Here is a 25,145-nt window from a genome sequence, read left to right on the forward strand (position 1 = left end):
CCCCCTTGGGGCCAGATGGTACCGGTACCCCATGCTGCGGGTAACTTTGGGAGGGGGGGAGCACAGCTGCAGAGACGGGCATGCCAGAAACACCACAACCCAAAGGAAACCTTTATTGGGGACTCTGCGGGCACTGAACAGAACATGGCATTTCTTACATCTTCCTCCTGCGCTGGGGCCCCAACGTGACCGGGAAGCCCCCAAAAACGCAGCTCCGATACCACTAGCTATATACATATACATACATCCACGAGCAGGGATGGGTACGCAGCAGGGTTACAGATGGGACCAAGTCCCAGGGCGAGAGGTGCTCAGCGTGGAGGGCTGTGACGCCCCACTCTAAGCACCGTGGGTGGAAGGGGTGAGCGCTGAAGCATGGGACAGGCGAAGCCCAAGCCAGCAGCTGCTGCTGCGATGGCAAGCAAGAGCAGGTGGAGGGCATGCGACCACCACAGCAGCCCAAACCCACTAACTGTGTAGCACCAGGCACTCCAGACCTCTGTCCACCCCAGCTCTTGGAGTCACGGGGACAGGGTCTGCTCCAGCCCTCTGGCATGACACAGCTCGGAAGCGAGCAGGCTGTTCCAGGGCTGGGGACATTGCTCCCTGCCCTGCCTGGGGCTCACACGACGGGCAGGGCCTGCTGGGCCTTCACCTGGTGAGAGAACACACATGGCACTAAGGGGGAGCACTGCCAGGGCAGGCCTGTGCCAGGGACTGATGTGCCATGGGGACAAAGACACAAAGGCTGGGGACAGCCAAGGGAAATGGGTCCCTATGTCCTCCTACGCACACGCTGCACCCAACTGGCCCCTCAGCACCCCCTGTCAGCCACCACTCTGCTGCCGTCTGTGCCTGTCCCCAGGGCATCAGGGCTCACCAGGGCAGAGGCACCCACCCCTATTCCGTGCTGGCTATCAGGGCAAACTCACCTCCAGGTTTGTCCTGGCCTTGCGCAGCACGTTGTGGGTCCTGGTCACTGCGAGAGAGAGAGAGAGAGATGGGGGTTGGTGAGGTCCCTGTGCCATGGAGCCACCCCAGGCACATGGGTACCAGGCCAGCTTGGCCGTGCCACCCCTGCAGCAGGATGCCACCCAGGCCACATACGCTGGCTCACAATGAACTGCTCCATGCTGTCCTTGAGCTGGGCTGTGCTGCGCAGCCGCTCAGCCGTGCTCTGCAGAGCATCCTCCCTCTCGGAGAGCTGGGCCCGCAGCGCCGCAATCTCGCCCTGTAGCGCCTGCTCCTGGGACGAAATGAGAAGGCTGAGCAGGATGAGCCGAGCATCCAGCCCCAGCGCCCTGCCAGCCCCCGGCCCACTGCCTACCTTGCCCTGGTGCTGGGCAAGGCTGACGGGCAGCACGGTGCTCCAGAAGGCAGCAAGGAGGGACGCGCACTCCTCCAGGACGCGGTGCAGGGTGCTGGCGCTGCCCCAGAGGTGGCCCGCGCCCGTCCACCCCAGGGCCTGTGGGAGAAGGGTGCGGGAGCGGGTGCTGCCGGGGCACCTGCATCCCGCTGTTCCCGGGGACCCACCGTGCCCACCCCAACATGGCAGGATAGTGCCGGCAACAGCCCCCAGGGTAGAGGCTACCTGCCGCTTGCCAGCCCTGCAAGCCTTGGGGCTGATACTGGGCTCAGGAGCCAGTTTATGCATGGTCCACAGAGGGTCTGGCCCCCGGCCACCTCCGGTCCCGTCCTGCCCACACTTTACCTCCTTTCCCGGGAGCGGGCAGTTAGGCAGCCCCAGTGCTGGGCGCGTGAGACACATCAGCTCGCAGGCCAGCGTCTTCCCCTCCAGGATGTGCTGCTCCAGGGCCCGGTAAGTGTCCAGGTGGCCAACAACATGAGCCCCTGTCAGTCCCTCGCTCTTCCTCACCAGTGGGTCTGCCCCCCGTGGCTCTGTGGAACAAGCAGGGCTAGGTGAGGACCAGTCCCTGCTCCCCCTGTGGCCCTCCCCGTCCCATCCCGGGTGCTTGGCTCTGCCCTGGGCTCTCCATCCTTGCTCAGCACGGAGCAAACTCGACCACGAGTTTGTCAGGTCACAGCAGCCCCTGAGGTATGCATGTGGGGCAGGCTCTAGTACCCACCCTTCATCTGCCGGGCCACCGAAGTGTCAGAGGGCGGCGGGGAGAAGAGGGGAGCTGCCGAACTCGTGCCAACATCCCGCACCGGAGGAGATGGGAAGCAGCCTGGAACAAGAAGTGTCTGAGCCCCTGCGGATGGCTGTGGCTCTGTGCCTGGGGCTGCTGGGGTCCTGCCCCCCGCTTTCTGCCTGCCAACAGGGCCACCATGTTCCTCCTGCTGCCACGACAGGAGAGGTGGTTGGGACAACCCAAGGGTTGCAGAGGGGCCAGGCACACCAAGAGGAGGAGCTGGGGGCGCTGGGCGCGGGTCCCATACCTGCACGGATCTCGGCAGGGGGGCGAGGAAGGCTCTCGTAGACATGCAGTTCTGCGCGCAGGGTCTTCAGGAGCAGGCGGTGCTCCTCACACTGCTGCTGCAGGAGCGTCACCGTGTGCTGCAGCCTGCAGAGGGGGTACACGTGGGTCCGGTGCCAGCCATGGCACTCAGCCCTGCTGGCCCCAAAGCCACAATGCCCCAAAACCTTACCTGTTGTTGTCCTCCTGCAGAGAGCGCCGCTCGTCCCGGAGCTGCCGGACACTCTCTTGGCGTTCGGTGAGCTCCTCTGCCAGCCTCCGCTGCTCCCCACGCCTCTGGCCCAGCTCTGCTTCAGCCTCCCTTGTCCGGGAGCAGGCAGCCAGGAGCGCCTCCTGCACCCGCGCCAGCTCTGGGGACAGAGAGCACGGAGGTGTCGCCGCCATCCCACTCAGCCAGTGCCCTCTGAGACTCAGACATGGGATGCTGGTAGCCCTAACCTTGGGAGAGGTGGTCACGCTGGAGCCGCAGGGTCCGGTTGTCCTCGCGCAGAGCCTGGTTCTCCCCGCTCAGCTGCAGCCCTGGCTCTGAAGTCTGGGCATAGACATCGCTGGGCAACCCTGCAAAGGGGGACTGGCGCTGAATCTCTCTCCCCAACACCCCTCCGTGCACAGGGAGAGCGCTTCCTCATGCAATGGGGCACGCAAAGCCTGGACACCCACCCCCTCACCCCCGGCAGCCCTGGCCCCAGTGCAGCACCGTACCGCTGGGTTTGCCCGTGGAGGCCAGGCGGCGTTCCAGCTGCTCCCGGAGCCGGTCGTTGGTGCAGATGGATTCCTCCAGGCGCTGGCGCAGGCTGCGGATCTCCACCAAGTGTTCCTCCAGCAGGTCTGCCCCTACCACAGCCGAGGAGACGGCTCAGGGCAGGGATGGATGTGCAACCTGCCTCCCGCTGTCCCCACTACCCTGCCCCATACCAGAGCCATGTCCCGGAGCCATTCTGGTGCCGGGTCTCCTCCCTGTTCCCCTACAGCCAGTCAGGATTGCCCCCATGGTCTGCAACACGGACCTTACCTGTTAGCTTCTGGCTGGAGGGGTACCCCGATGGCAGGGCCCCATAAAGCGGCTGGCCAGGAGGGGGTGCGTCCCAGAGGGTGCGGGTCTCGGTGGCCCCAGGGATGTCAGCCAGGTTCTGCAGGGCACCATGCCGGCAGAGCGATGCGGGGGCTTTGCTGCCCTCTCTGAAGGGCCCCAGTGGTGCTGAGGGCTTTGCTGGTGCCACGGGCAGCGTCACACCTGCATGCACAGGGCAAAGCGGTGAGGAGGAGGAGGGCAATGAGCAGGGAGGAAGAATGGGTGTAACACGCTCCTGCCATGTGCTTTTTGCCTCCTTCTTGCTCTGCCCAACAGTACAGCCCAGTGTCCCCCCATGGTGATGCCCCATCATTGACCTCGTGACCCGATCAAACCTATTCTGGGCTCACCCAGGGCTTGCTAATTATGTGAGATGAGTTGGAGGGTCTCAGCCCCACTCCTACACAACAACTGAGCGAACCAGCCCTTTCCCAGAGGCCCCTGGGACGTGCCAGTGCCCGCACCAAGGGCTGGTGCTGCCTCAGGCTGTGTCCCTCCCACATGCTATGTCCTCTCTACACGAGAGCCACATGTCCCCATCATGCCCCAGCCAGACTGATGGGACCCAACCTTGAAGCAGTAGCCCCAGGAAGCAGAAGGGCCAGGGCAGGACAGGGAGGTCAGAGAGGGTGGGGGGGCCATGCAGCACGGCACGGCATGCAGGGCAGGCAGGACCGACCCCATGCCTGAGAAACGTGCTCACTTTCTCCCAGCTGCCTCCGGAGCACCTGTAGTTCCTGCTGTGCCTCGGCCAGGGAGCAGACGTGGGTCCCGCAGCAGCCCAGGAGCGAGGGGGCTGCGGGGGGCGGGGGGCCAGCAGGTAAGAAGGGGGGCAGCCCGGGGACCAAGGCAGGCAGGGGGGCAGTAACAGGTTTGGACAAGGAGTCAAAGTGAAGGCCTAGAGACAGGAGAGAGAGAGAAATGTCAGGGCAGCTCTGGCTCAGCCTGGCAGGGACCCCTCTTCCCTGGGGGCACTGGGGACCCTGGCACGTCCCCATCAGCCAAGTCCGCAGGTGCTGCAGGCTGGGACACCCCATGTGAGGCCAGTCCCAGCTTTGCAGGGCTGTGGAACCATGGCAGGACTCCCCAAGACACCCCCCTGCAGCCCTGGGTGCTGTGTGTGCGCACACAGAGAGCTGGCACTGGGACACGGTGCCACATGGGCAGCCCCTGCCTGACGGGCACCTACTGCTGCAGGGACCCACGGGATACAGAGGGGCTGCATGTCCCCGTCCCGCGGCGGTGGCCCCCCAGGCACCTGTGAGTCGGGCGGGCTCCTCGTGGCACTGGCTGCACTCGCTGGCCGCGTCCCCGTCAGAGCAGGGCTCCAGCCCCTCGGAGACGAAGGAGGTACTGGTGGCAGAGCGGGACGACTCGGAGGGCGGGCGGCTGCTGCCTGGGGACTCACAGCGCTCCTGCAGCTTCGCCTCCAGGCTCTCGATCACCTTCTCCTTCTCCTGGAGCTCCCGGCTGAGCCTGTGGAGGTGGCCCATCACTGGAGCCAGCAGGGCAGGGTGACCCCCTCCACCCCTTCCCCGTTGTGCTGTGCATGCTCCAGTGTGACACCTCACACGCCACATCCCACCCATGCTGCAAGGCTGCCTGGAGCCATGGGGCGCCCAGCCCAAGCCTGGGGCTCCCCATCCCCAGAGGAGAGGCAACCACACAGCATCCACCTGGAGCAGAGACCTTGGGACCACCTCAGACCCTCACCCCAAGAGCAATGATAGCCCCTGGGCTGCCCACGCAGAGCAGGTCCCCCAAGCCCTCTCTGGGAACCAGTACCTCAATGCCAGGAGTTCATGGCTGGTTTTATCCTCCCCATCTTGTCGATCTCCTGAAAAACCAAGCCAGAGAGGAGCCAGTCAGTGTCTCCATGGCCCAGGCTGCCTGGCCCCAAACAGAGCCACAGCAGAACAACCCAGCTCAGAGCAGGTAGCCCAAGTGGCACAAGGTATCCAAATGTCCCCAGCCCTTCACAGAACCCATCAAAGCATCCCTTCCCATCCCGCTGTACCCCACAATATCTAGTCCCTGTGCCCACCCCGCTCCCAAAGGTACTTACTGGTGCCCAGCTTGTCGCTGAGCCTCTCAGCCAGCTGCCTGCCTTGGGCCAGCTGCTCCCGGAAGCCCTGGCCCAGGTAGTAGTCTATGTCAGTGCCGCGGAGGAGGTCCTCAAAGGACCGCAGAGCATCGCGCAGGTGCTGGACCAGGCTGCGGCTCACCCCACGGCCCTCCCGCAGTGTCTGCCGCAGGTGGGAGAGCTCCCGAGCCTGCGCTTGGATCAGCGAGTCGTACTTCCTAGGAGGGATCAGCAAGTTGGGGATCCATGGGGCTGCCAGACACGCCCCCAGAGAGGATGGCAGCGTTAAACACCCCTGGCTGCGGGGAAAGCATGCAACAAGAAGCCACCACCTTTGGGCAACCCCTGGAAACCTCCCAGTAGCCCCCTGTCTCGTCCCAGTACCCACAGCCATACCCCGGCCAAGTGGCAGATTGGAGCTCCTTAGGCAAAACGCCTCCAGGCTTGGCTGCAGGCAGCTGTGCCTCAAGGAGGGCGACGCGGTGCACCAGGTGCTGCAGGTCACGGTGTGCCCGCAGGGCAGGTGGGCAGAGGGTGCTGTGGCCGTCTGACTGCCAGCCCTCGTCCTCGTCAGTGAGGCTGTGGGCTGGGGAGGCTAGGGCCACGGGACCCGGCGGGGGCCGCTCGGCACCCGAGGTGTAGCCACTGGTGACGGAGATGGAGCGGGCACGGCGCTGCAGGCTCTGGATCACCTTGTTGGCATTGAGCAGCTGCGCCTTGAGGTCCTGGATGTGCTGGTGCAGGGCCCCCACATCTGCCTGTGCCATGGCTTTCCGGGCAGCCTTGCCCACCTTGGGCATCCCTGGCCGGCATGGGGACCCCAGCTCCTCGCCCAGGCTGGGCTCACTGAATACATCTGGCTCCTCGCACTCTGCGGAGGGAACAGGGCACAGTGTCGCTTTTCCATGCCAGGTGGGCAAGGCACAGGGATTCACGGAGCCTCTGGCTGTCCTTACCGGGGCTGGTGGTCTCATCCCGGTCCACCTCAGTCTCGCTTCGCCCACACGTCTCATAGCCCAGGTCCTGGAAGTCCACCTGCACTTGCTTGCTGAGCTGCTGGGCATGGGGTTCACCTGCCAGGCAGCCTCATCAGCTCAGGGTCCTCCTCTGGGCAGGATTCACCTCCCCTGCCCCACGTACAGCACCATACGCAGGGCACACTAGGCTCAAAACAGACACCACCACCCCCAATCCCACCCAGGGTTTTAACTCACGGAGCAGGATGTGGTACTTCTCCAGTTGCTCAGCTTGTGCCCGCACTGTGGCTTCCGAGACGGCGAGCTTGTCCTGCAGCTCCTGGCACTGCCTGTGGCCCTGCACCATCTGGGAGTGCAGCTCTGCGTCCAGCCCCGGCCAGCCCCCGCTGGGGACCCTGCCCTCCACCTGCCAGAGGGGACACGGGTTGTGAGCTCCCCACCTCCATCGCCGTCACCATCCCAGTCCCCTGTGCCCAGGGCACTTACGTGGCTCCCGTCCCCTCCACCTGAGGTGCCAGGGCAGGGTCTTTTGGGCACATCATCCTGGGATCGTGCCTCCAGCGCTGGACGTTTGGTGGGCACAGCTCCTCTCTCTGCCGGGACTCCCTGGCCATCCCCGCTGCCACCAAGGGTGCTGCGGCTCTTCCTCTGCAGCCTGCGGGGCTCGGGGGCCGGGGGGCTGCCCAACCCAGCCTCCTCCTGCTCCCCACTCTCCAGCAGCGACGTGGCTTCGCCTATCCGCTCCTTCAGTTCCGCATTCTCCAGGCACAGGCTCAGCATCGCCTTCCTAGGGGCACACAACGCCGTGAAGGGAAAGCAGTGGCTGGGATATGGGATGCCACCTCGAGCTGCTGCCACCCACCAGCTCCCACGTCCCAGGGCTCTTGCCTGATGTGGGAGACAGAGGAGAAGCCGGCTTCCTCCAGCTGCGCCTTCAGTTCCCGCAGCTCTTCTTCTGCCCGCAGCTCCCGCTCCGGCACGGTGGGTGCCGTGCTCCCCATCAGGGTCCTTTCAGTGCCCCTGCTTTCCTTAGGGGGCCGGGGGCTGCTCTAGAGGGACAAAGACAGGGTGATGGGGACGTTCCCGAGGGGGCTAGGACACGGCATGGCAGCAGCGCAGTGCCCAACTCTGCTGTGCCTGTTCCCGGCGCTTTGCTGCCCTGACTCACGTGCTGGGTTGCCGCGCCGTGGGCTGCCTCCTCCTTGATGCTGTGGGTGAAGTTGGTGCTGGCATTCTCAGCCTCTGTGCCCGTGGCCTGACCTAGGGGACGGGACAGCACAGCACAACAAGGCACTCAAAGCAGTGGCAATGGTGGCACTACCTCTGCCTCCTCCTCCCTGGCAATGCCTGTAGGCAGCCCCGGGGCAGGTGCCCGCTCTCATACATACCCGGTGCTGGGGCAGTCCCAGCAGAACTGAGGTCTCCCCTCTGTCCCTGTGCCCTGCCACCCCCTCTACGCATGCTGGAGCTCCAGTCCAGCACCCTGTGGCCCTGCACCATGGGAGGGGACAGCCCCAGCTGCCCGCAGCCCCAGGGATGGCACCCACTCCATCCCCATCTCTGCCTTCACACCACCTTGTGCTTGCTGCCCCCACGCATCCGTGCCACCCGTCCTGCAGCCGCTTCACAAGCCACAGCCAGCAGCGGGTGCTCTGTCAGGGAGCCTCGCTGGGGCTGCCCCAACCTAGCAGGGGTGTGGGGCTGCACCCCACATCATCACCTGCCAGGGCAGGGGCAGCTCCAGGATAGCACCACCAGCCACCCTGCCCACATCGCCCAAGCCCTGCCATCATACATGGCACTGGGCTCTTGGCAAGCCCAGCGCTGGCCTCGCAGAGCAGCAGCAGAGCTAAAGGGACACTTGCATCCCATACCGCAGTGCGTGGGGGGCTGGGACCCACCCTGCCCCACAGAGCTGAGCTGGGGGCACGCTTTTCTGCTCGCGCACAGCTCTGCTCCTGACCCCATGGTGCAGAGCCCTGGGCGAGGGTTTGCACCCCTTGTCTGGGCAGCTTTCCTCCCGCCCAGCTGCAGGGCCCTGCTCAGGCTTGGGACATGGGTGTATCCCCAATCCCTCTTCTCCCCAGGGAGAGGGGAGCTTGGTCAGGGCCCAAGACCGCCCCCCAGCGCGGTGCAGGACCAGGTTTCGCAGATGCCTGTGCCCCACAGGAGATGCAGCTGCTTTGCCTGCAGCTAAACCCATCACCATCAGGTCTGGAGCGCCCAGGCAAGGCTGAACGCAGAGCAAGGGAACACAAAGAAATCCCGGCAGGACAGAGGGCAAACATCGCGGGTGGAGAAGCCAGCAGGGAAGCATTTGCTCCTGGCAGGGAGAGCCGAGGACCAGCCAGGAGCACACCTTGCAGCAGGACAGGCATTGCACAGCACGCTGTGGCACGCTCAGGAGACCCGCTCATCACAAAACTGACAGGAGGTTGCAAAAATCAGGGGCACCTCACTGCCCTGTTCACCGAAGCAACTGTACCTCAGGGAGCAAGGACAGTCATCGCAGAAAAGCGCTATTTTGGGAGTGAAAAAAAAAGCTTAGAGGCAGGTGGAAGTGGCAGCAGCATCCCAGCGAAGCACCAGCTCCCGTGGGTGGCACTCAGCATAGCCAAAGCACAGCCCTGTGACCCCTGGGGACAGAGCCTGCCGGGTGACAAACCATCCAGGGCTACAGCTCAACGCCTGCAGGCCCCAAAGGGTGAGGGGATGCAGACCCTCAGGTGCAGGTTTTGCTGGGGGCGGGGTGCGGTGTTGAGGGCCATGGGCACATGGGTCTCGGGCTGAGTGGCCATGGCTGAGAGGCCGGGGCAGGGTGGCTCCCAGCCAGCACAGCTGCTCTGGGCACGTGGGAGAACCACTTCTCGTGCCAGGACACCGCACCTTGCTTCTTGCCATCACCCACTGCTCCACGCGGCTTCCAGCGTTCCAGGAGTGGGACAGAAAAAGGGAGTGCAAATCTCAAGGAAAAACAAAACAATACAAAACACCAAACCCAGATGAGGAAGCTGGTGCTGGGGGAGCAGAAGAACGTGCATATAGGTCAGCCTCTGCCCAAGCTGCTGTTCTCCAAGTGCTTGAACCCTCCCTCGCAGCAGGAGCACACCAGCGTGCAAATTCAAAGCGACAGGGGCTGCTCGGCTCTCTGTGTATTACCGGCAAAGGAGACAAGATATGCAACCCCAGCACTATTTCTCACAGACTCCTCTGCCTTTCACACCTAGCCTGAAGGCAAAGAAAATTGGTTGCATGGCTTGAAAATGGCACACGGCTCACAGGCACGGGACCCCCAGGTGCATTGGCTGCCCTGGAAGTCTTCACACTGCTGGTAACAAGGGAAGAGAAGCAGAGGTCCCCAGGGGAATAAGAGAGGGGAAGGAGAGACCTCCACAAAGAGCTACAAGACAGCACAAAGCACTGCACAGTTCGACAGAGGGTGCTCTTGGGCATGGGATGCTCAGGCTGGTCCTTCTGCAGGGCAGAGGAGGGCACAGCCAGGGCTATCAGAGATGAAAGGAAGCCCCAAAGAACAGGGGAAAAGCTGGGTTCCCTCTGGTTAGGATAACGCTCCCCAATGGGGCGCTTTACAGCTGTGATGCTAACAGAGGCTAGGGACAGATCTGCAGCAAGACACATGCACAAGAAGAGATGGGAGCTGCCGGAACACCAGCCAAGGCTTCCCTCAGGCCCAAGGAGCCTGTGCTGGGTCCTGGACTCCGTGGTATCCAAGCGACGAGGGAGCCAGACAGGCATCAGAGCCAGGATGGAGGAGGGAAGGTGGAAAGGACACGGACACAAAGGCTCCTACAAAGTGAGAGGCAGAAGGAGAAAGAGAAGATGGTGCTACGGAGAGAAGTGAGAAGAAGGGAATGAGATTAAACACAAGAAAGGAAAAGCTAACCAAGTACCAGAGCTGCCCAGCAGCCACCAGCTGTGTCCCTTCAGGCTGCATGAGAACTATTGAACTCACCACGCAGCTAGGCACGGACCCAGAGGAGCAGTGCTGACCTACTGCGTGTGAAGGGAGAGCTGTGCTGCCTCCTATCCCTCTCTGAGGCAGGGAAGAGAAGACCTCAGCGCAGGTGCAAGGCATGGGATAGGTGGTGCCACGTGATGCGGTCACAAGGAGACGTGCAGCAGAGCAGTCACAGGTCCACGTGGCGCAGCCCAGCGAGACAGAGCTCTTCTGCTCTACCCGCTCCAGTTTCAGATGCTCAGAGGTACAAAGTTTGCTCCTGACACCTTGGGAAGTGACTGAGTATGAGGCAGCTGATCCATAGACCACTGCGCAGGGGAAGTGCTGGTCATCAGCGAGCTGTTGCTATTGTTTTTCAGCTCTCACACTAGCCCCGTCACTCCCAGAGGAGGTGAAAGATGCCCTAGAAAAGGTATGCAGTGGTGCCAGGCGGGACTGGCCATAGCAAAGCAGAAACAGGCCCCTGCCCGTCACGCACGTGGAGCCCGAGTGTGAGATGTGCACATACAAGTGACAGAACAGACCCAGCCCAGACCCTGGGAGTAGGGACAGGTCTCAGTCACCCCAAATCATGTGTCAAAATGAGGAGGAAGCTCTCCCCTGAAGGCACTCGCAAGCCAGGCTGAGACAACTTAAAATTAGTGGGGGCGGGGGGGAGGAAGTCAGTAAAATCATCGATACTGGAATAGGATTTGATTTAAGCATAAAGTTAATTGCAGTTCTACACTCAGACTTGTGTAAGAGCCCTAGGCAAGTGCCAACAGGTCTTGCAACCCTTCTCAAATCCTCTGGCTCTGGAACCCACTTTTCCATATACACCTTCTCCTTTTGGGCCAGCCACCATCAACCCAAGCGGGGGATGTCACTGGGTAAAAAAAAAAAAAAAAAAAAAAAAAAGAAAATGGTGAGGGAATACAAAAAAAAAAAAACTCACACTCATGCACTTGGGAGATGATAGAGGACATTTGCTGTTTCCTTCAGAGAAAGGGAATCTTTATTTGGCCCACGGGGATGGGAGGAGAAGGGAGATGGAGGGAAATCAACTAAAATGGAATGATTTGAATGTGCAAATACATCAGTAGCCACCAGGGTGGGTCAGACAGGAACATACACAAGACACAGGTGGATTGCACTGATCGCCGTTTCCAAAGCAGCTCAAAAAACAAAAACAAATGAAAAAAAGCCCCACACCAGTTCTATCGTACCATTACTAAGTACCAAAGCAACCCTCCCAGAGTCAGTGAGATAGGCTGGCTCGGTTAGTGAACCATTTCCGTGGCAGGCGGGCGAGCGCCAGTGCTCAGAAGGCATGCTGGGGTAGGACTCTCACACGCTCCTGTTCCCCACCTCCTATGGCGCCCTGTGTCTCCAGCCTGCTCAAACGCTCCAAGCTTCTTCCAAGAGCTTCTTCCAGCTGTCCCCGGAGCTCGTGGACCCCCTCCAGCTCCACCTGCAGAGTGCGGTCTCTCGCAGCACTAAGCGGACACGTCGCGCAAAAGGGAAGAGGGTTAGACAGGCTGCAGCAAGCGCATACCAAATTGGCCCCTCCATCCAGGACTGTCACTTAACTCCAGACACAGGCCCTGCACACTCCCCAGGCAGCTTGGTCACCTTCTGCCTCACCTCTAAAACTCCCCAGAGCACAGCCATCCCCAAAAAAGGTTCCAGCCCATGGCAGGGGACTCCTAGTAACAGCTGTTCTTCAGTACTTACCCAAGCACTCCACTTATGTGCTCTCTTGCTATCAGGTAGCTCAAATATCCCAGAGACTGCAGCCCCATGAAGGGCAGGAGATTAGTGTGGAGGACAGAGAATGCAGGCCATACTGTGCCGCAGGACAACCGCCTGGATAAGCACCTACATAGATCTTTATCAACCCAACAGTTGGTTGGGAACTTGACAGCAGCCTCTGAAAGGTGGCCAAGTATGGGTGGGAAACTGAGCCGGGAAGGGATAAGCCAGGGAACAGAGAAGGAAATCCCAGGGCCTGAACAAGAGGTGGCAATAGGGAGAGTTTACAGCATTTAAAGCTGGCCACTGCAGCCTTTTCAAGGGAAGAAGGCAGCCTAAAACTTGGACTCCAAAAGCCACATTTGTCCGATTCTTTGCTCAGACTTCCTCTTTCCCATTGAGGGCTCTCAGACTTGCAAAATGATCACTGGTCTAGGTGGTCCACCCACGCTTGCCCCAGCAGCGGGGCAGGGCAGCATGGAGCCAAGGCAGCCTCGCTTACCTGTCTGGGTGCGTGTGAAACTTTACCAGGCTGCCGTAGAGCTGCCTCTCTGCCTGGAGAGCCTCATTTAACCGATTCCTTTCGGCCACCAGCCCTTCCAGCATCAGTAACAACTGGTTGGAGGGAACAAACAAGATACAACACTTAGAGACAGAAATCAAAAGGTGGCACCTGGCTACCTCAGAGAAACAGGGGCTTGCCCTTCCTCTCTTGCTTGTGTCCAAGTGGTTAAGTTGACCACTGTCACCCCTGGACTCCCCAGAAGACTGCCCTTGAGACAAGTGCTAAAGGGAACCCATCCCCTCATCTGTATTACCCCCATCATACACAGCCAGCTCCCAAGAACAAGCGCATCCCAGCACATCCAAAGGTTGGAAAAAAAAAAAAAACGTGAGCACCAGCAGAAATATAAACACATCCAAGCTTGCCCCACATGGCACACTACCTGCTGCCTTCTGTTTCCAGTAGCCTCTTGTCCTCGTGACTCTGCTATGGCCACTTTCTCCCGAAGAACCAGAACTTCTTGTGTAAGCCTTTCCATGGCTGGAATTTCTTCGGGATCCACCAGCTGCATCTGCAGATCCTGAAAACCAACAGCAGGAGGGCTCAGTAACAAGGACAGCTGGACCTTCGCAATCCTCCCCAGGGCACAACTGCTAAAAGTTTCCAGTGTTTGGAAAGACCCAGATCTCCTAGGAAAGTAATGTCAAAGCACCCAGAGTGTATTAAGCACAGACAACAGCCTGGAGCAAAAACTGAGAAGGGACACAGCGCACTCTGTTTAAAGGACTTGAAGAAGGGTGTTTGGTACACATGGAGATAAAAGCCAAATAACGAGTCTCTGGGGGTTTGGGACCTTTGCTTTCTGGACAAAGTAACACAGGGGGCTGTAGGCAAACCAGCAGTTATACCATCCATGGACAGACAGCCACATTACTCTGAGGATGTGGGGAAAGAAGGGACTCCTCTGCAGTCTTCCCAGGCAGAAAGTTCCAGCACAGCGTGTTATCTCACCTTGATGAGGTCCTCTTTGATCTGGATCGTCCTGGTCAAGGACTCAATATCTGAGGCCTGCACCTGCAGCTCTTCCTCCTGCGTGGCCACGACAGACTGGAGAGCAGCAAGCTCCCGCTAAGGAGGGAAGAGAAGTCCATGAAAGACTTCAGAAAGCCAAAACCCCACTGCAAGCTGCTGCTCCATTTCTCTCACTAGGGGTACCCTCACAATAGGGGGGTCCAAAACTTCCAGTGAGGGGCAGCCCAGTGGTCTCCTGTAAGCAAGGGAGATCAGCACAGCCTCCATCCCAAGCTTACCCTGCTTTCCCTTTCCTTCTTCACCATTAGCTCCAGCTCCTCTTTGGCATTAACAAGATCCTTCTCCAGTTCTGCTGCTGACATCGTAACTGCCAAGACAGTTTGGTTACTGCAGGGTTATTGTGTGCCAGCTCCGACCCCAGGACCAGACAGAATCCCTCTTTGGCAAACAGGTCCACAACGCTTGCGCTCCCCATCACGCTGCCCCTTAGTGAACACTCTTCCCTCCTTAATCCTTAAACAGCAGTCCAAAGCAACACAACATCCCAGGCCCACTGTCCCACCCCTGGCAAAGTTCACACATCCCGGCCCCAAGGCAAAACCCAACACAGTTGCACTTGTCCCAAACCAGTCTGAACCATAAAGTCAAAACCCCTTCACTGAACAGCATCAGCTCTTCAGTGAAAGCCGACACCAATCTTTCTCTTCCCCATACTCCCACCCCTGAACCATCACCCAAAGGAGAGGCAAAGCTTTATTTCAAACCACTCATTCTTGCTCAAAGCTTCTACTCTCTATTTCGTATAACCATGTTTTTCCCACAGCAGAAAGCTCTGGTCCTGTTTGGGGACCTTAAAAGAAGCTGTCACCACACTCACCTCCCTCTGTCCTGCAGCTGCTGTCCCCCTGCGGGGGTCCGGCAATGGCTGTAGCTCCACAAGCTCTTTGCAGCATTTCCTGAAAACACAAAAGCCTCCAGGTTTGCACCTTTATGGTGAACCTCGCGCTCACAGCTTCCCCAGAGCTCCAGGATTGCAGCAAAGCTGCTGGCTGCTTTGTTGATGCCTCTGAAATGTGAGAAACCAGGGATGGGGATCTAGCCAGGTCACGGGGACAAATGAATTGCACCCAATCTAGAAGCTAAGTGTGTGGGCAACAGGGCTCTGGCCTTGTTTTATTTGGCACTAGGAGGGTGCTAGCAGTAAGCGTCTTTACTATAATAAAGATTAAACAGGTTTCACTCCACTACAACAAACCCATCTTTCAGCTGAGACTCTACAAAGACCTACATCTTCATTGAAGGATGTGGCCCAGAGGGACCGTGCAGGAAGGAAAACACAGAGCTTGGCCCATATACACAACCCTGGAAGTCTCTAGAGCTCACTTTGATCCTGGGAATAGAAATGAGCAACCTGTTTACAGCTGCTTTAAAACATTCAACACGTCAGCTCACCAATAAACCATTAACAGCTGCTCAAGTAGGAGCACGGCATATGTAGCCTTGAAGTTGTGTTCAGCCTCAAAGGGGTTTTTAGTAAAGCTGCTTTAAAAATACCAACTCCAATTGTGGAAGAGACAGCAAACAGCCAGCAGGCTCTGCCAAGAATTAGTGGGACCTAAAATTAGCTCTCTCGTCCCCTCCAGAATGTGACAATGTCAGGGAGGGGATTACAATACAGCGAGGCAGCCCAGCCCAAGGAAGGACTGGGTCAAAGCTGGAAGGTCAGAGGGTGAATTTCTTTCATACTCTCATGTGCCCTAAGGACTCATATACTGCCTGATCAAAACGAAAGGAGACACTGAGTGACAAAGGCTGGTGGAATCACGATCAGAACAGCCAGGCAGCATTTCTGCTCCTCAGTTTCTTCTTTTCCTCCTATAGGAAGTCTCTTCCCTAATCCCACTTTCATTTCTATCATTCTCTGTGGTACTCCCCTCTCTCCCATTTCCTCCTGTTGCCATCAGTTCTCTCTGGAGCCCCGAGGATACAGGCAGAGCAATGCAGTGCACGATTCTTACTTGTATGGGCTGTTTGTCATTCTTCAACAGCCTGGCACCAGCAGACTGGGTCCCGACAGACTCCTTTCCCAACACTTGCTGGCGTAGGAGTTGTAACTCGCAGCTCCTTTCAGCCAAAGCGTGTGCCATCTTCTCAGCAGCCATCTGATTGAGCAGGAAAAACAGGGAAAGGCAGGGCTGTGATCAGCGGTAGGATCCCTGTCCCTCACCTTCCTTGGAGACTAAGGGAAACCATCTCAATATTTATCTGTCACTAGATACTGGAAGTGATCTGCAAACCAGCCTGGGAACTACTGCTCCTGGCCACTCACAGTGACTCCACAATAGCCCTCCCATCTCTGCTTGCCAGGCAGCTGCAGCAAGGCTCGGCCCCTCTGCCTACAGAGGAACAAGCTCCTCAGTTTCTCACACCCCGTTCAGGAGGGGAGAAAGACAGAGGACAGACAAAGAGGAGGAGACAGTGCTTGGCCTTTTAGCCTTCTTTTTATGAAAGGAAACTCAATGCAAAGAATCCTGGGTAACACTGAACTGCACACAGTGTGCAAAAGTAGGAACCGTGGCTCTTTAAGTGCCATTTATATGCCCAGGACCACACACTAGTTTGACTAATGTGTAAGTTAAGAGGCAATGAAGAGAGCTTCCTCAGACTTCTGCGCTATGCAAGAAACAGCTCAGAGTCTTCCTTTCTGGTCTAGTACCACCCACCATCCCACGGCCCCTCTGGTGCCCTAGGCCCAGGAACATGGACATCTAGGAAGATCCACACCTCCTTCCGCATGACATACACAAGCCCCACCCAGTCCACTCAGTCACAGGGACCTGAGACCTGAACACTGCTACAAGAGGTGCTGCTTCATAACTGCTCCCATATGATGTGTTGAGACCAACCTAGGAACAGCTAATGGCATCTCACATGGTTCTTCAACACTCAGCAGCTCCACCAGGCTACATCAACAGCAGCCAGAGAACGGTTTCTGTTTGCTTAATGCAAGGCAGAGGCATCCACCCCAGACTCCCCACTGCAGCACTGCATACAACTTACTCGGCTCTGCTGCTCCTTGGTGCTCATGGTCTGTAGCAGCTCCTGAATTTCAGCATCATGCTCCATGGTCTGACGGTTCCTGTCACTGAGGAGATCCTGAAGCATCTTCTCCTTGTGCTGGAGACGCAAGCACAGCTCCTCTGCTACCTCGCTCTGCCCTGGGCCCAGCTTGCACAGCAGAGTTGCTGTAAGCTCCTGAACAAGGGGAGGAAGGGAGAAATGGAGAGATGTTGCTACCATCAAACTGCAAGCTCTTCAAGGATGAGGAGTTCTTCAGCCTGGGTGTAGCTGAGAGCGCAGTGTCTCAGCAAGCACAGGTATTTACAGGTGCCAAAAGCAGCCTTCCTCAAGTGCCTTCCTCGAAGGCAGGCAGCCAGGAGGCTCTGGTTTGGGACTTCTCTCTCTGCAGACAAACTGGCTGAAGGCTCAGGAAGCCAAGCTAAGGCCTTACCTCCACTTCCTTGTTCCTGTCATGTAGGCAGGTCTGCAGCTGCTGGATGATCCCCTCCTGCTCCTTCTGCCTGCTGCAGGATTTGGCCTCAATCTCTTCCTTCAGCCAGCGGAGGTTTTGGCAGGTTGCTGACACCTGCTCCAGTTCCAGGGTTTTGGCTTTCAGGAAGCTCTCCAGGCTCTGGGGACCACAACAGAAGCAGCTCAACCAGTGACAGGAACCTTATACTGAAATTAAGCAGAACTGGAAATACCAGTCTCTCCTACCAGTGGAATCACACAGATTCACCCCCGTCCTCTCCAGACATCACGCACTCACCTCTACACCCAGCCTAGAAATGCGAGTGACCCAGGAACTTGCCCTGCACGCAGGGCCAGAGGAAAGCCAACACCCTGCAGGTGCTCTCTCCAGCAACAACCAGAGCATTCCCAGGAAAGTTTGTCTAACACCACACCACAACCAGGCTGGACTTGGCATGCCCAGGTACAAGTACTCACATGAATGGTGGCCTCATTGCTGGACAGGACATTGCGCAGCCTCTCCAGGTCGCCTCCACGCTCCCTTATTGAAAGGCGGAGCTGTTGCAGCTCTTTTTCCTTCTTCTCCAGGGCACAGAACTTCTCATCTACTGCTCGCTAGGGTGAGAGGAGGTGATGGCTCAGAATGGGGTAGTAGGGCTCTGCAGCCCACCACTCACTTTGCGGAGCACCTCAGCTCTCCCTTTCAGAGGACTCCTCTGGAAGGCTGAGCCATGAAGAGCACGCAGAAGACATGATCACCCCTTGGGTCAGCGTGGGGCTGCACCGTTGATGGTACTCAAAGGCTGAGCCACAGGGAAAGCAGGGAGACATCACCAACAGACTGTGCTCACCTCCAAAGCAGCATCCCTGTCGCTGACTCGCTGCTGCAGTTTCTCCAACATGGCATTCATGGCTGCAGGGCTCTTGTCCAAGCTTTGCTGGCATTGCAGAAGTTCCCTTGATTCCTAGAGGTCATACAAACACCCCCACAGTACAACTGTCAGTCCAGAAACCCTCCAGAGAGCAGCACAGGAGAATCAGGGCTACCTACCTCCACCCTACACTTGGTATACTCCCCACATTAAAGGGTGGCAGAGTCACAGCACCTGGGGCTGGTTGACTGGCACCTGCCAGGCACTGCTGTGGGCTGAGGCACTCTGACACCTGTGCCTCCTTCCTCACCTTGGGAGCCCAGAAGCCCCTCTCTCCTTCCTTTCTTCAAGGGGCACACATGAAAGCTACAGCCTGACTTTTGCATTGACAAATACCAAAGAAAGAGCAGGGGCCTCCTTACTACTCACTACTTACACTCAATTTGCATCTTTCTGCATCTCACCTGCAGAAGCTGTTCCTTGCGAGCCAGATGCTGACTCAAACACTGAATTCTCTGCTCCTGGGCCTGCAGCTCACGGCATTTCTCCCACTCCACGGTCTGGAGCTGCTGAGCCTTGTCCTGCAGCTCTGCCTGCAGCTGCTGTACCACAGCACGCAGCTCCTGCAAGGGAAAAGCACCTATCTTGGCAGTCAGTCTCAACAGACCTGCAAACAGCAGGCCAATCTGAAGAAGCCAAGGGCTGTGGGGGCAGCCAAAAATGCTCTGCAATACTACAGCTTTTACAGCTCAAAATACACTTCCATGGTGATGACTTTGAATTTATTCCATTTCCCAGGTATCCACCCCTTGCTCTGGCCACAGGCAGAGCTTTAGTCAGAGCTAACCTGTGCAGCAGTGACCATTAACTTTGTAACATTGCAAAAAAAGATGGGACATTTGTACCTGCCAAAGACATACCAGTGACAACATACCCACTATCAACTGTCTTTGCTGATTCTAAATCCTCAGATACGAAGCTAAGGAGGCTGGATAATGCTCCCTGCCATGTGTAACAAGGGGTTTGCCAAGCATGCCCAGACTGATACAGGCAGAAACGACGAATGAGAGGGGAGTACTGACTACATCAGTGCTTCTTAAGTCATGTAAATCCAGAGACTTCCAAGCTAAGTGCTTGTCATACCTGGTTGTGTTTCCAGGTTGCCTCTTTCTGCTGCTCTTCCTCATGCACCGTGGTCTCTAAGAGCTGGGTTGCTCTCCTGGCTTCAGCCAGTTGATGCTCTTTCTGGCGCTGAGCTCTTTTCAGTTTCTGCACCTCCAGCTTGGTGCAGAATAGCGTGTTCTGAAGATCTAGCAGTGACATTTGCTGCTCTTGGGATGAGAGCGGGCTCTCTGACATCTAACAAGAGTGGGAAGCAGAGAAACTCAAGATTCCCTTCACGAGAGAGATTTAAAGATCAGGATCCCTGCAGAACAAAGCCTGATGTATTTGAGGCTTTCTAGGGACATACCTGCAACTGTCCCAGATGGCTTCTGTGTAACATGTCCCGCAGCTTGGCCATTGTCTCATTCTGCCCTTCAATGATATGGTACAGCTCTTCTGTCTACAAGGCAAAGGATAGGAAGCCCAGTCATTGGCAAACCAAGCACAAACCCTCCTGTCCCAAGCCTCCAGCATGGAGTACGACACTTGCCAGCACCATACAAAAGCAAGAGCTTCACAAGACATAATATAATGAGATCCAGAATGCATAGCAATGGCTTAAGCATTCCTTTTCAGTCACTGCCTACAGGGCTAGTACACCTTCTTCTTTTGGGGAGCACCACCCAACACTATTACCTTACTCTCCTTGCTCTTCAGGGCCTCATTCAGACTCTGAATTGTACGATCTTGCCTCTGCGACGTTTCTTGGACAGATTTTAATTCAAAATTCAATTCATTCAGCTTTTCCTGCAACAACTAGAGACAGAAATATGTTGTTTTGTTAATACTCCCTAAGGCTCTACACAAACACCCTTAGGACTCCCTCCACGCCTTACTCAAGTCCATACAGCCCAGGTATTCACCAGATCAAGATCAACGTGGCTCTCTCTAGAGTCTGTAAATACTGTTTGAGCTGGGTGAAAACCAGTGAGTAAACGCAAAGCCTTCATTCCCTCCACAGGACTGTCCCAATGCTTCTGGTTCCTCCAATGCAGCCTCCACAAGCAGGGCAGATGTTCCAGGCTTGGGTTCACATATCTTACTGCCTCCCACATACTCCAGGACAGCCTTGCTCAGACTGCCCAGCAGCCTTCCCAGTTTCTATCATTTTTTTCTGTTCTCTTAAGAAGGAAGAGCTGCTTCAGCCCCAGAACCTCCCTAGAGATCTGAACAAAAAAAATCAACATGGAGAAGCTACACATCCTAAAAACTGTCCCCTTTGCTTCTGAGGTCCTCCAGAGCATTGAAGCTGCCCCTTTACAGTCTTCCAGCCCCTTCTCTTGCTGCCTCCTTTGACCACCTAGGCACTCTTGCCACAACTGTTGGGCTAGGCAACTCTACATTTGATCAGATCAGAGGCTTATCTAGCCTCAAGTTCTGGCTTCAGCACAACAGTCTTGCCAGTGGCAGCATGCCAACAGCACGGCCACAAAGCAAAGGGGAATGTCTCACTACTCTCCACAGCTGGTTTAGAACCTGAGAAACTTTTGCCTTTGACATTTTCACCTTAAAGAGACTATCATCTCAAACAGTTTTAGGACGGTTCTCTGCTTTCACCATAACATTCACGACGCAGTGCACATTGTGCATTTAAGCAACTGCTTGTTAGTCTTTTTAAACACGCTGTCTGTTTGCATTCTTAGTCCTGGATGATATGCATCTTCCTCAGAACTTACCCAAGCCTCAATTTCTTAAGGAGTTGGTGCTGCCCACCACATGATTTCCCTTTGCTGCTCATTAGTTTACACACCTGTCACGTTATCTCTTCTCTAACAGACACTCCCCCTAAACTGCTTAAACACTTCCAACTGCATTTACTGGGCCCTGGGCCTCTTGATTTCCTTGTCAACTTTTGAGGTCCAGGCAGCTCCAAGAGCTCACACCTGTCCCCAGATTTAAATAAAGATCCCATCCCAATGTTTTTTCCTGTTTGACCCCTCTGTTTTCACAGCGGGTATAATTTACCTTAGAGTTCAAGAGCATAACTAAGAACATCTACCCCTCACAATGTGTTAAATTTGATCTGTCTCAAGACAACTCAGATGCATGTTTCCTTCCTAAGAAAGCCTTTAAATCTAAATGAAAACAGGGCCCCCCCGAGCTGATCTCCCTTACTGCTTGCAAAAAAGGCGGCAGCTGTCTCAAAAGGCAGGTGCCTTCCTCTCCTGCACCAGGCTCAGCCCATGCAAATCCAAGAGACAGGGAAATAGCCCTGTGCATCTCTGCTTCACCAGGTCCCAGAAGGCTCACCAGGCAAGTGGGAAGTTCTTCCAAAATAATGGTTTGCAAAAATAAGTATGGAAAATTTATACAGCACAGCTGCAGAAAAAAGTAAATGCTTTTAACTCAAGCTGGCAGACGACAGCACCAAGAATCAGTGTGTCAGCACACACAGCCTTGCTGGAACGGAGGTGCAAATGCCTGCCTCTGGCCAGACTAGGAGGTACCTTCCAATACTAACTACATCGGACTCACTAGGCACTGAATTTGCTATTTGTGAAGAAATACCTTGTTGGCAGCTTCAGATTGCTGGATTTTGCTCTGCAGCTCTGCAGCACACAGATTGGACACATGCTCCCCTGCTGCAGGGTCACCTGGAGCCAGCTGCTGACGTTCATCCTGCAAATTCTGAAAGAAAAAAAGAAGAAAAAAAATGAGAGAAATGACTAAAGTCTTGCACTGGCTTCTTATACTCAGCTGTCAGCCCTTGCAGCATGGGCTTAATATGCCCCACTGGGCTTTTCTAACTACGTCCGAAACATGATGCTGCCCATGTCTCCCTTCACTTGGGTGGCAGGCTGGCACCTGGCAGCTCTCTGCCTGACCTGCCACAAGTTCCCTCTGTCCCGAGGCTCTGGTTGGGCTCCCTGTCTCTCCTCATTCCCATACTGTGAGCCCAGCAGCTTGTCTGGCTCTAACCACTGTCTGCAGGCTGATGACAGATCTGCTCCCCACACCCAAGCCACATGCCTGCAACCTCTCTCCTTACTATGTACCCTGCTAGCAGCTTCAAAATGCTTCAAAACAAAGCCAGCACCAAATCAAACTCACTCCCATGTTCTCCCAAGCTTCTCTTCCTTAATCAAGCCCACAACCTTCAATCCTTCCCAACAGCTACCTTCCTGCTGTGACCTGGCAGTCCCACTCCCCCACTCTGAACCCCTCCACTTGTGATTCTCTGGGCTCTCCTTCACAGCTCCCCGTGCTCCAGCATCCATGCCGTGTGTGATTCCCTGCAGCTCTGCAAGCTGTAGCAAATTCAGTGCCATAGCTGAGACTTTTTTTCATGACACAAACCCGTTTATTGAGAATGAAAACGGCCTACTTTCTGATGCATGGCCTGCCAGACCCTGCTGGCTGAGCACACACTAATCCCTTGTCATCCCTTCTTATCCTCACGCTACCTCCCGCCTAGTGAATTGTTAACTCCTGAGAGCAGCATCCAAACCAGCCACCCACCCCAGCCCTCACAGGACTCGTCGAGTATTCCTGAATGCTACCAGCAATATGAGATCAATAGTACTGGTGTCTGTTTCAAATGGGAGCCCTGGCAAGCACCGGGTTACAGCGCAGAGGCTACGAGAACATGGCAGAGCTTCTCAGAGGGCATACAGGAGCATCAGCTCCAGGCAGCACAGCTCAGGGAGAACAACACCCAGCTCTGATTAGCCCTATCAGGCTGAATCCTCACCTTCAGCAGCCATAGAAACGCGGTCTCTGAGAAAGGCAGGCAGCGCAGGGGAGCTCCCCCTGGCCTGTGCATTGCCTGTCACGTACTGAAGCTTCCATACAGAAGCAATGCTTCCCTTTACCGTGATGTTTTATTAAGATTTTAGTGAAAACTTGAACAGCCATAGCAAGTAATTTGAAAAATTTGCCCAGACAGAAGGCATCGGATCAGATAGGGAAAACTGCTGGAACCTGTCATGAAGCACCTTTCCTCAGAATTCACACATTCCAAAGAAAAATAAGCAGAAAGCCTGCAAAGAGCAAAGAGCAGGGAGGGGAAAGACAGAGCCAGCTCCAGAGTCCGAAGTCCCAAAGCCCAAGCTGCCTCCCTCCTGCTTCACTGCAGCCATGTCAGGAGCACGGCTCCCCAGCAGTTTCTCCTACATCAGCATTTTAGTGACTCTCTCTCCTCAGTACAGCTCGAGCAATGTCAGCACACACTAACCTAGACAGAACGCTTCTTTAAAAAACAATAATAATAATTGTGGCATTATCTAAGCCTGCCAAGCTCACATCTGCCCAGAACAGCGGGTAAAAGATCGTCTGTCAGTCGGACAAGGCTTCCCTTGCTGGAGCACAGCACCGCAAGAGTGTGTCTGACAGAGGCTGGTTTTGGTGGCATTTTTCTGGGGCTGTGGCAATGAAGAGGAAGAATTGTTGGTTTAAGAAAACACCCAAGACGACAGCACCTACAAGATCATGTGCCCAATACCAGATCTCTCGGTCATTGTAGCTTACAGCAGTAAATTTAAAGGAGAACTGCAGTTTCCCAAAAGCAGTAAGGGAACTGTGGTCCTATATATCCCATACATTCCTTTTATGTTACCAGAACAGCATTTATGCATAGGAATTGCTGGACAGCAGTACCTGACTTTAAGAAAGAGCATTGCTCGTACAATGAGAAAGAAAAATAATTTATATAAGAACCATTTAGTTCACTAGCTGCATACGATTTCCTATTTTTGCTGTTAAAGCCATCCGAGGGATTAAGCGCTTTCCCCCTTCTGCCAGACCCTGCACCGAAGCCTACAACTGCTGCTGCCGCCATGGCGAGAAACAGGCAGTAAAAAAATCCCGCAGGATTAACTCCTGGCAGGGACGATCGGATGGCAAAGGCTGGAGGTTGGAGAAACTCCTCTACAACAGTTCCAAGAAGAGGATGGCGAGGCATGACACAAAGCCAAGCCGTAAACGCGCCACGTTGATTGTGCCACGTTCTGTTAAGAGAAAACCTATTTTTATCCTGTAAATATATCCCTAGCAGTGAAAATTAGTAGCAAGCACCACAGACTACAGGAGCAGCAATGCCCTGCTTCACATCTTCAGTCACTGCCTGCCAGCGCGATGTCTTCGTGCGCTAGATGAAAATTTGGTTTTCTTACATTCATTCCTAGCATCATCTTTTGAGCAGGTTTTTATGGAAAAAGCACACAGCTCTGGAAAATGCCCGAGCAGATGGGGCAGCAAGCAGCGCTGGCTAAATAGGAAGCGTAATTCAGCACAGCTACAGTTGCCATAGTAATAAACAAGCATTTTTCTAATCCCCCAGGCTACCTACAGCATTAGACAGCACTAAGGCTGCTAATGGGAATGCAATTAGGCTGACATGGATATTCCTGAATTGAAGCTGACTGAAGCCTTCTATTCATTAAAGAAAGTGGTAAAGGAGTTACAAGTTCAGCTTTTTGACTGCATAGTAATGAAGATTTCATTAAAGCCAGCAAAACAGAAGCAATCCAGAGCTACATGAGGCCTACCATTGATGCAGATAACAGCACCAGGAAGTTCCGTGAAAGCAGGAGCTTTCATCGCCTCTCAGCAACACCTGCCGTTAATTGATGAACCTTTTCAAAGGATCACAAAATAAACCAATTATCTAGAATACCAACCCTAAAGTCATCCTCTGGCACAAATCCACCTGCGAGGAAAACACCTTTTCCCCAGGGCATGCACCAAAGATCCCTGTGTGGATCTGCATGTTAGGCAGGTTGGAGGCCTGATCCGCATAGGCAGGGCTCTGGAAGCAGACGCT

General features: G+C 55.8%; 1 protein-coding gene across 14 annotated transcripts in view; it reads right to left on the reverse strand.

Annotated features, from left to right (window-relative positions):
- Positions 1-96: 96 nt before the first annotated feature.
- The window catches only part of PDE4DIP (phosphodiesterase 4D interacting protein), a 35,279-nt gene continuing 10,230 nt past the window's right edge, over positions 97-25,145 (reverse strand). For 3 of the 14 annotated variants that reach the window (XM_074596873.1, XM_074596878.1, XM_074596870.1), the window contains 37 exons: positions 21,893-22,012; positions 20,021-20,140; positions 19,692-19,784; positions 19,364-19,579; positions 18,685-18,843; positions 18,200-18,313; positions 17,826-17,963; positions 17,329-17,508; positions 16,878-17,072; positions 15,836-15,979; positions 14,695-14,773; positions 14,096-14,184; positions 13,797-13,913; positions 13,228-13,365; positions 12,783-12,895; positions 11,897-12,024; positions 7,739-7,830; positions 7,459-7,619; positions 7,057-7,357; positions 6,808-6,976; positions 6,550-6,666; positions 5,990-6,464; positions 5,576-5,811; positions 5,296-5,347; positions 4,769-4,986; positions 4,214-4,408; positions 3,451-3,672; positions 3,141-3,272; positions 2,877-2,996; positions 2,611-2,788; positions 2,401-2,525; positions 2,088-2,189; positions 1,712-1,899; positions 1,328-1,465; positions 1,108-1,243; positions 933-979; positions 97-655 (listed from right to left, as the gene is read on the reverse strand). In XM_074596873.1, coding sequence (XP_074452974.1) covers positions 623-655; positions 933-979; positions 1,108-1,243; positions 1,328-1,465; positions 1,712-1,899; positions 2,088-2,189; positions 2,401-2,525; positions 2,611-2,788; positions 2,877-2,996; positions 3,141-3,272; positions 3,451-3,672; positions 4,214-4,408; positions 4,769-4,986; positions 5,296-5,347; positions 5,576-5,811; positions 5,990-6,464; positions 6,550-6,666; positions 6,808-6,976; positions 7,057-7,357; positions 7,459-7,619; positions 7,739-7,830; positions 11,897-12,024; positions 12,783-12,895; positions 13,228-13,365; positions 13,797-13,913; positions 14,096-14,184; positions 14,695-14,773; positions 15,836-15,979; positions 16,878-17,072; positions 17,329-17,508; positions 17,826-17,963; positions 18,200-18,313; positions 18,685-18,843; positions 19,364-19,579; positions 19,692-19,784; positions 20,021-20,140; positions 21,893-22,012 — 5,580 coding nt within the window. In that variant the 3' untranslated portion in view covers positions 97-622. Of the gene's footprint in view, positions 656-932; positions 980-1,107; positions 1,247-1,327; positions 1,900-2,087; positions 2,190-2,400; positions 2,526-2,610; positions 2,789-2,876; positions 2,997-3,140; positions 3,273-3,450; positions 3,673-4,213; positions 4,409-4,768; positions 4,987-5,295; positions 5,348-5,575; positions 5,812-5,989; positions 6,465-6,549; positions 6,667-6,807; positions 6,977-7,056; positions 7,358-7,458; positions 7,620-7,738; positions 7,831-11,354; positions 11,415-11,672; positions 12,025-12,782; positions 12,896-13,227; positions 13,366-13,796; positions 13,914-14,095; positions 14,185-14,694; positions 14,774-15,835; positions 15,980-16,877; positions 17,073-17,328; positions 17,509-17,825; positions 17,964-18,199; positions 18,314-18,684; positions 18,844-19,363; positions 19,580-19,691; positions 19,785-20,020; positions 20,141-21,892; positions 22,013-25,145 lie in introns of those variants that run through there. The other 11 variants (XM_074596876.1, XM_074596868.1, XM_074596875.1 and 8 more) reach the window with 6 other exon arrangements.

This window comes from Larus michahellis, chromosome 8 (assembly GCF_964199755.1).
Source record: "Larus michahellis chromosome 8, bLarMic1.1, whole genome shotgun sequence".
Lineage (NCBI taxonomy): Eukaryota > Metazoa > Chordata > Aves > Charadriiformes > Laridae > Larus > Larus michahellis.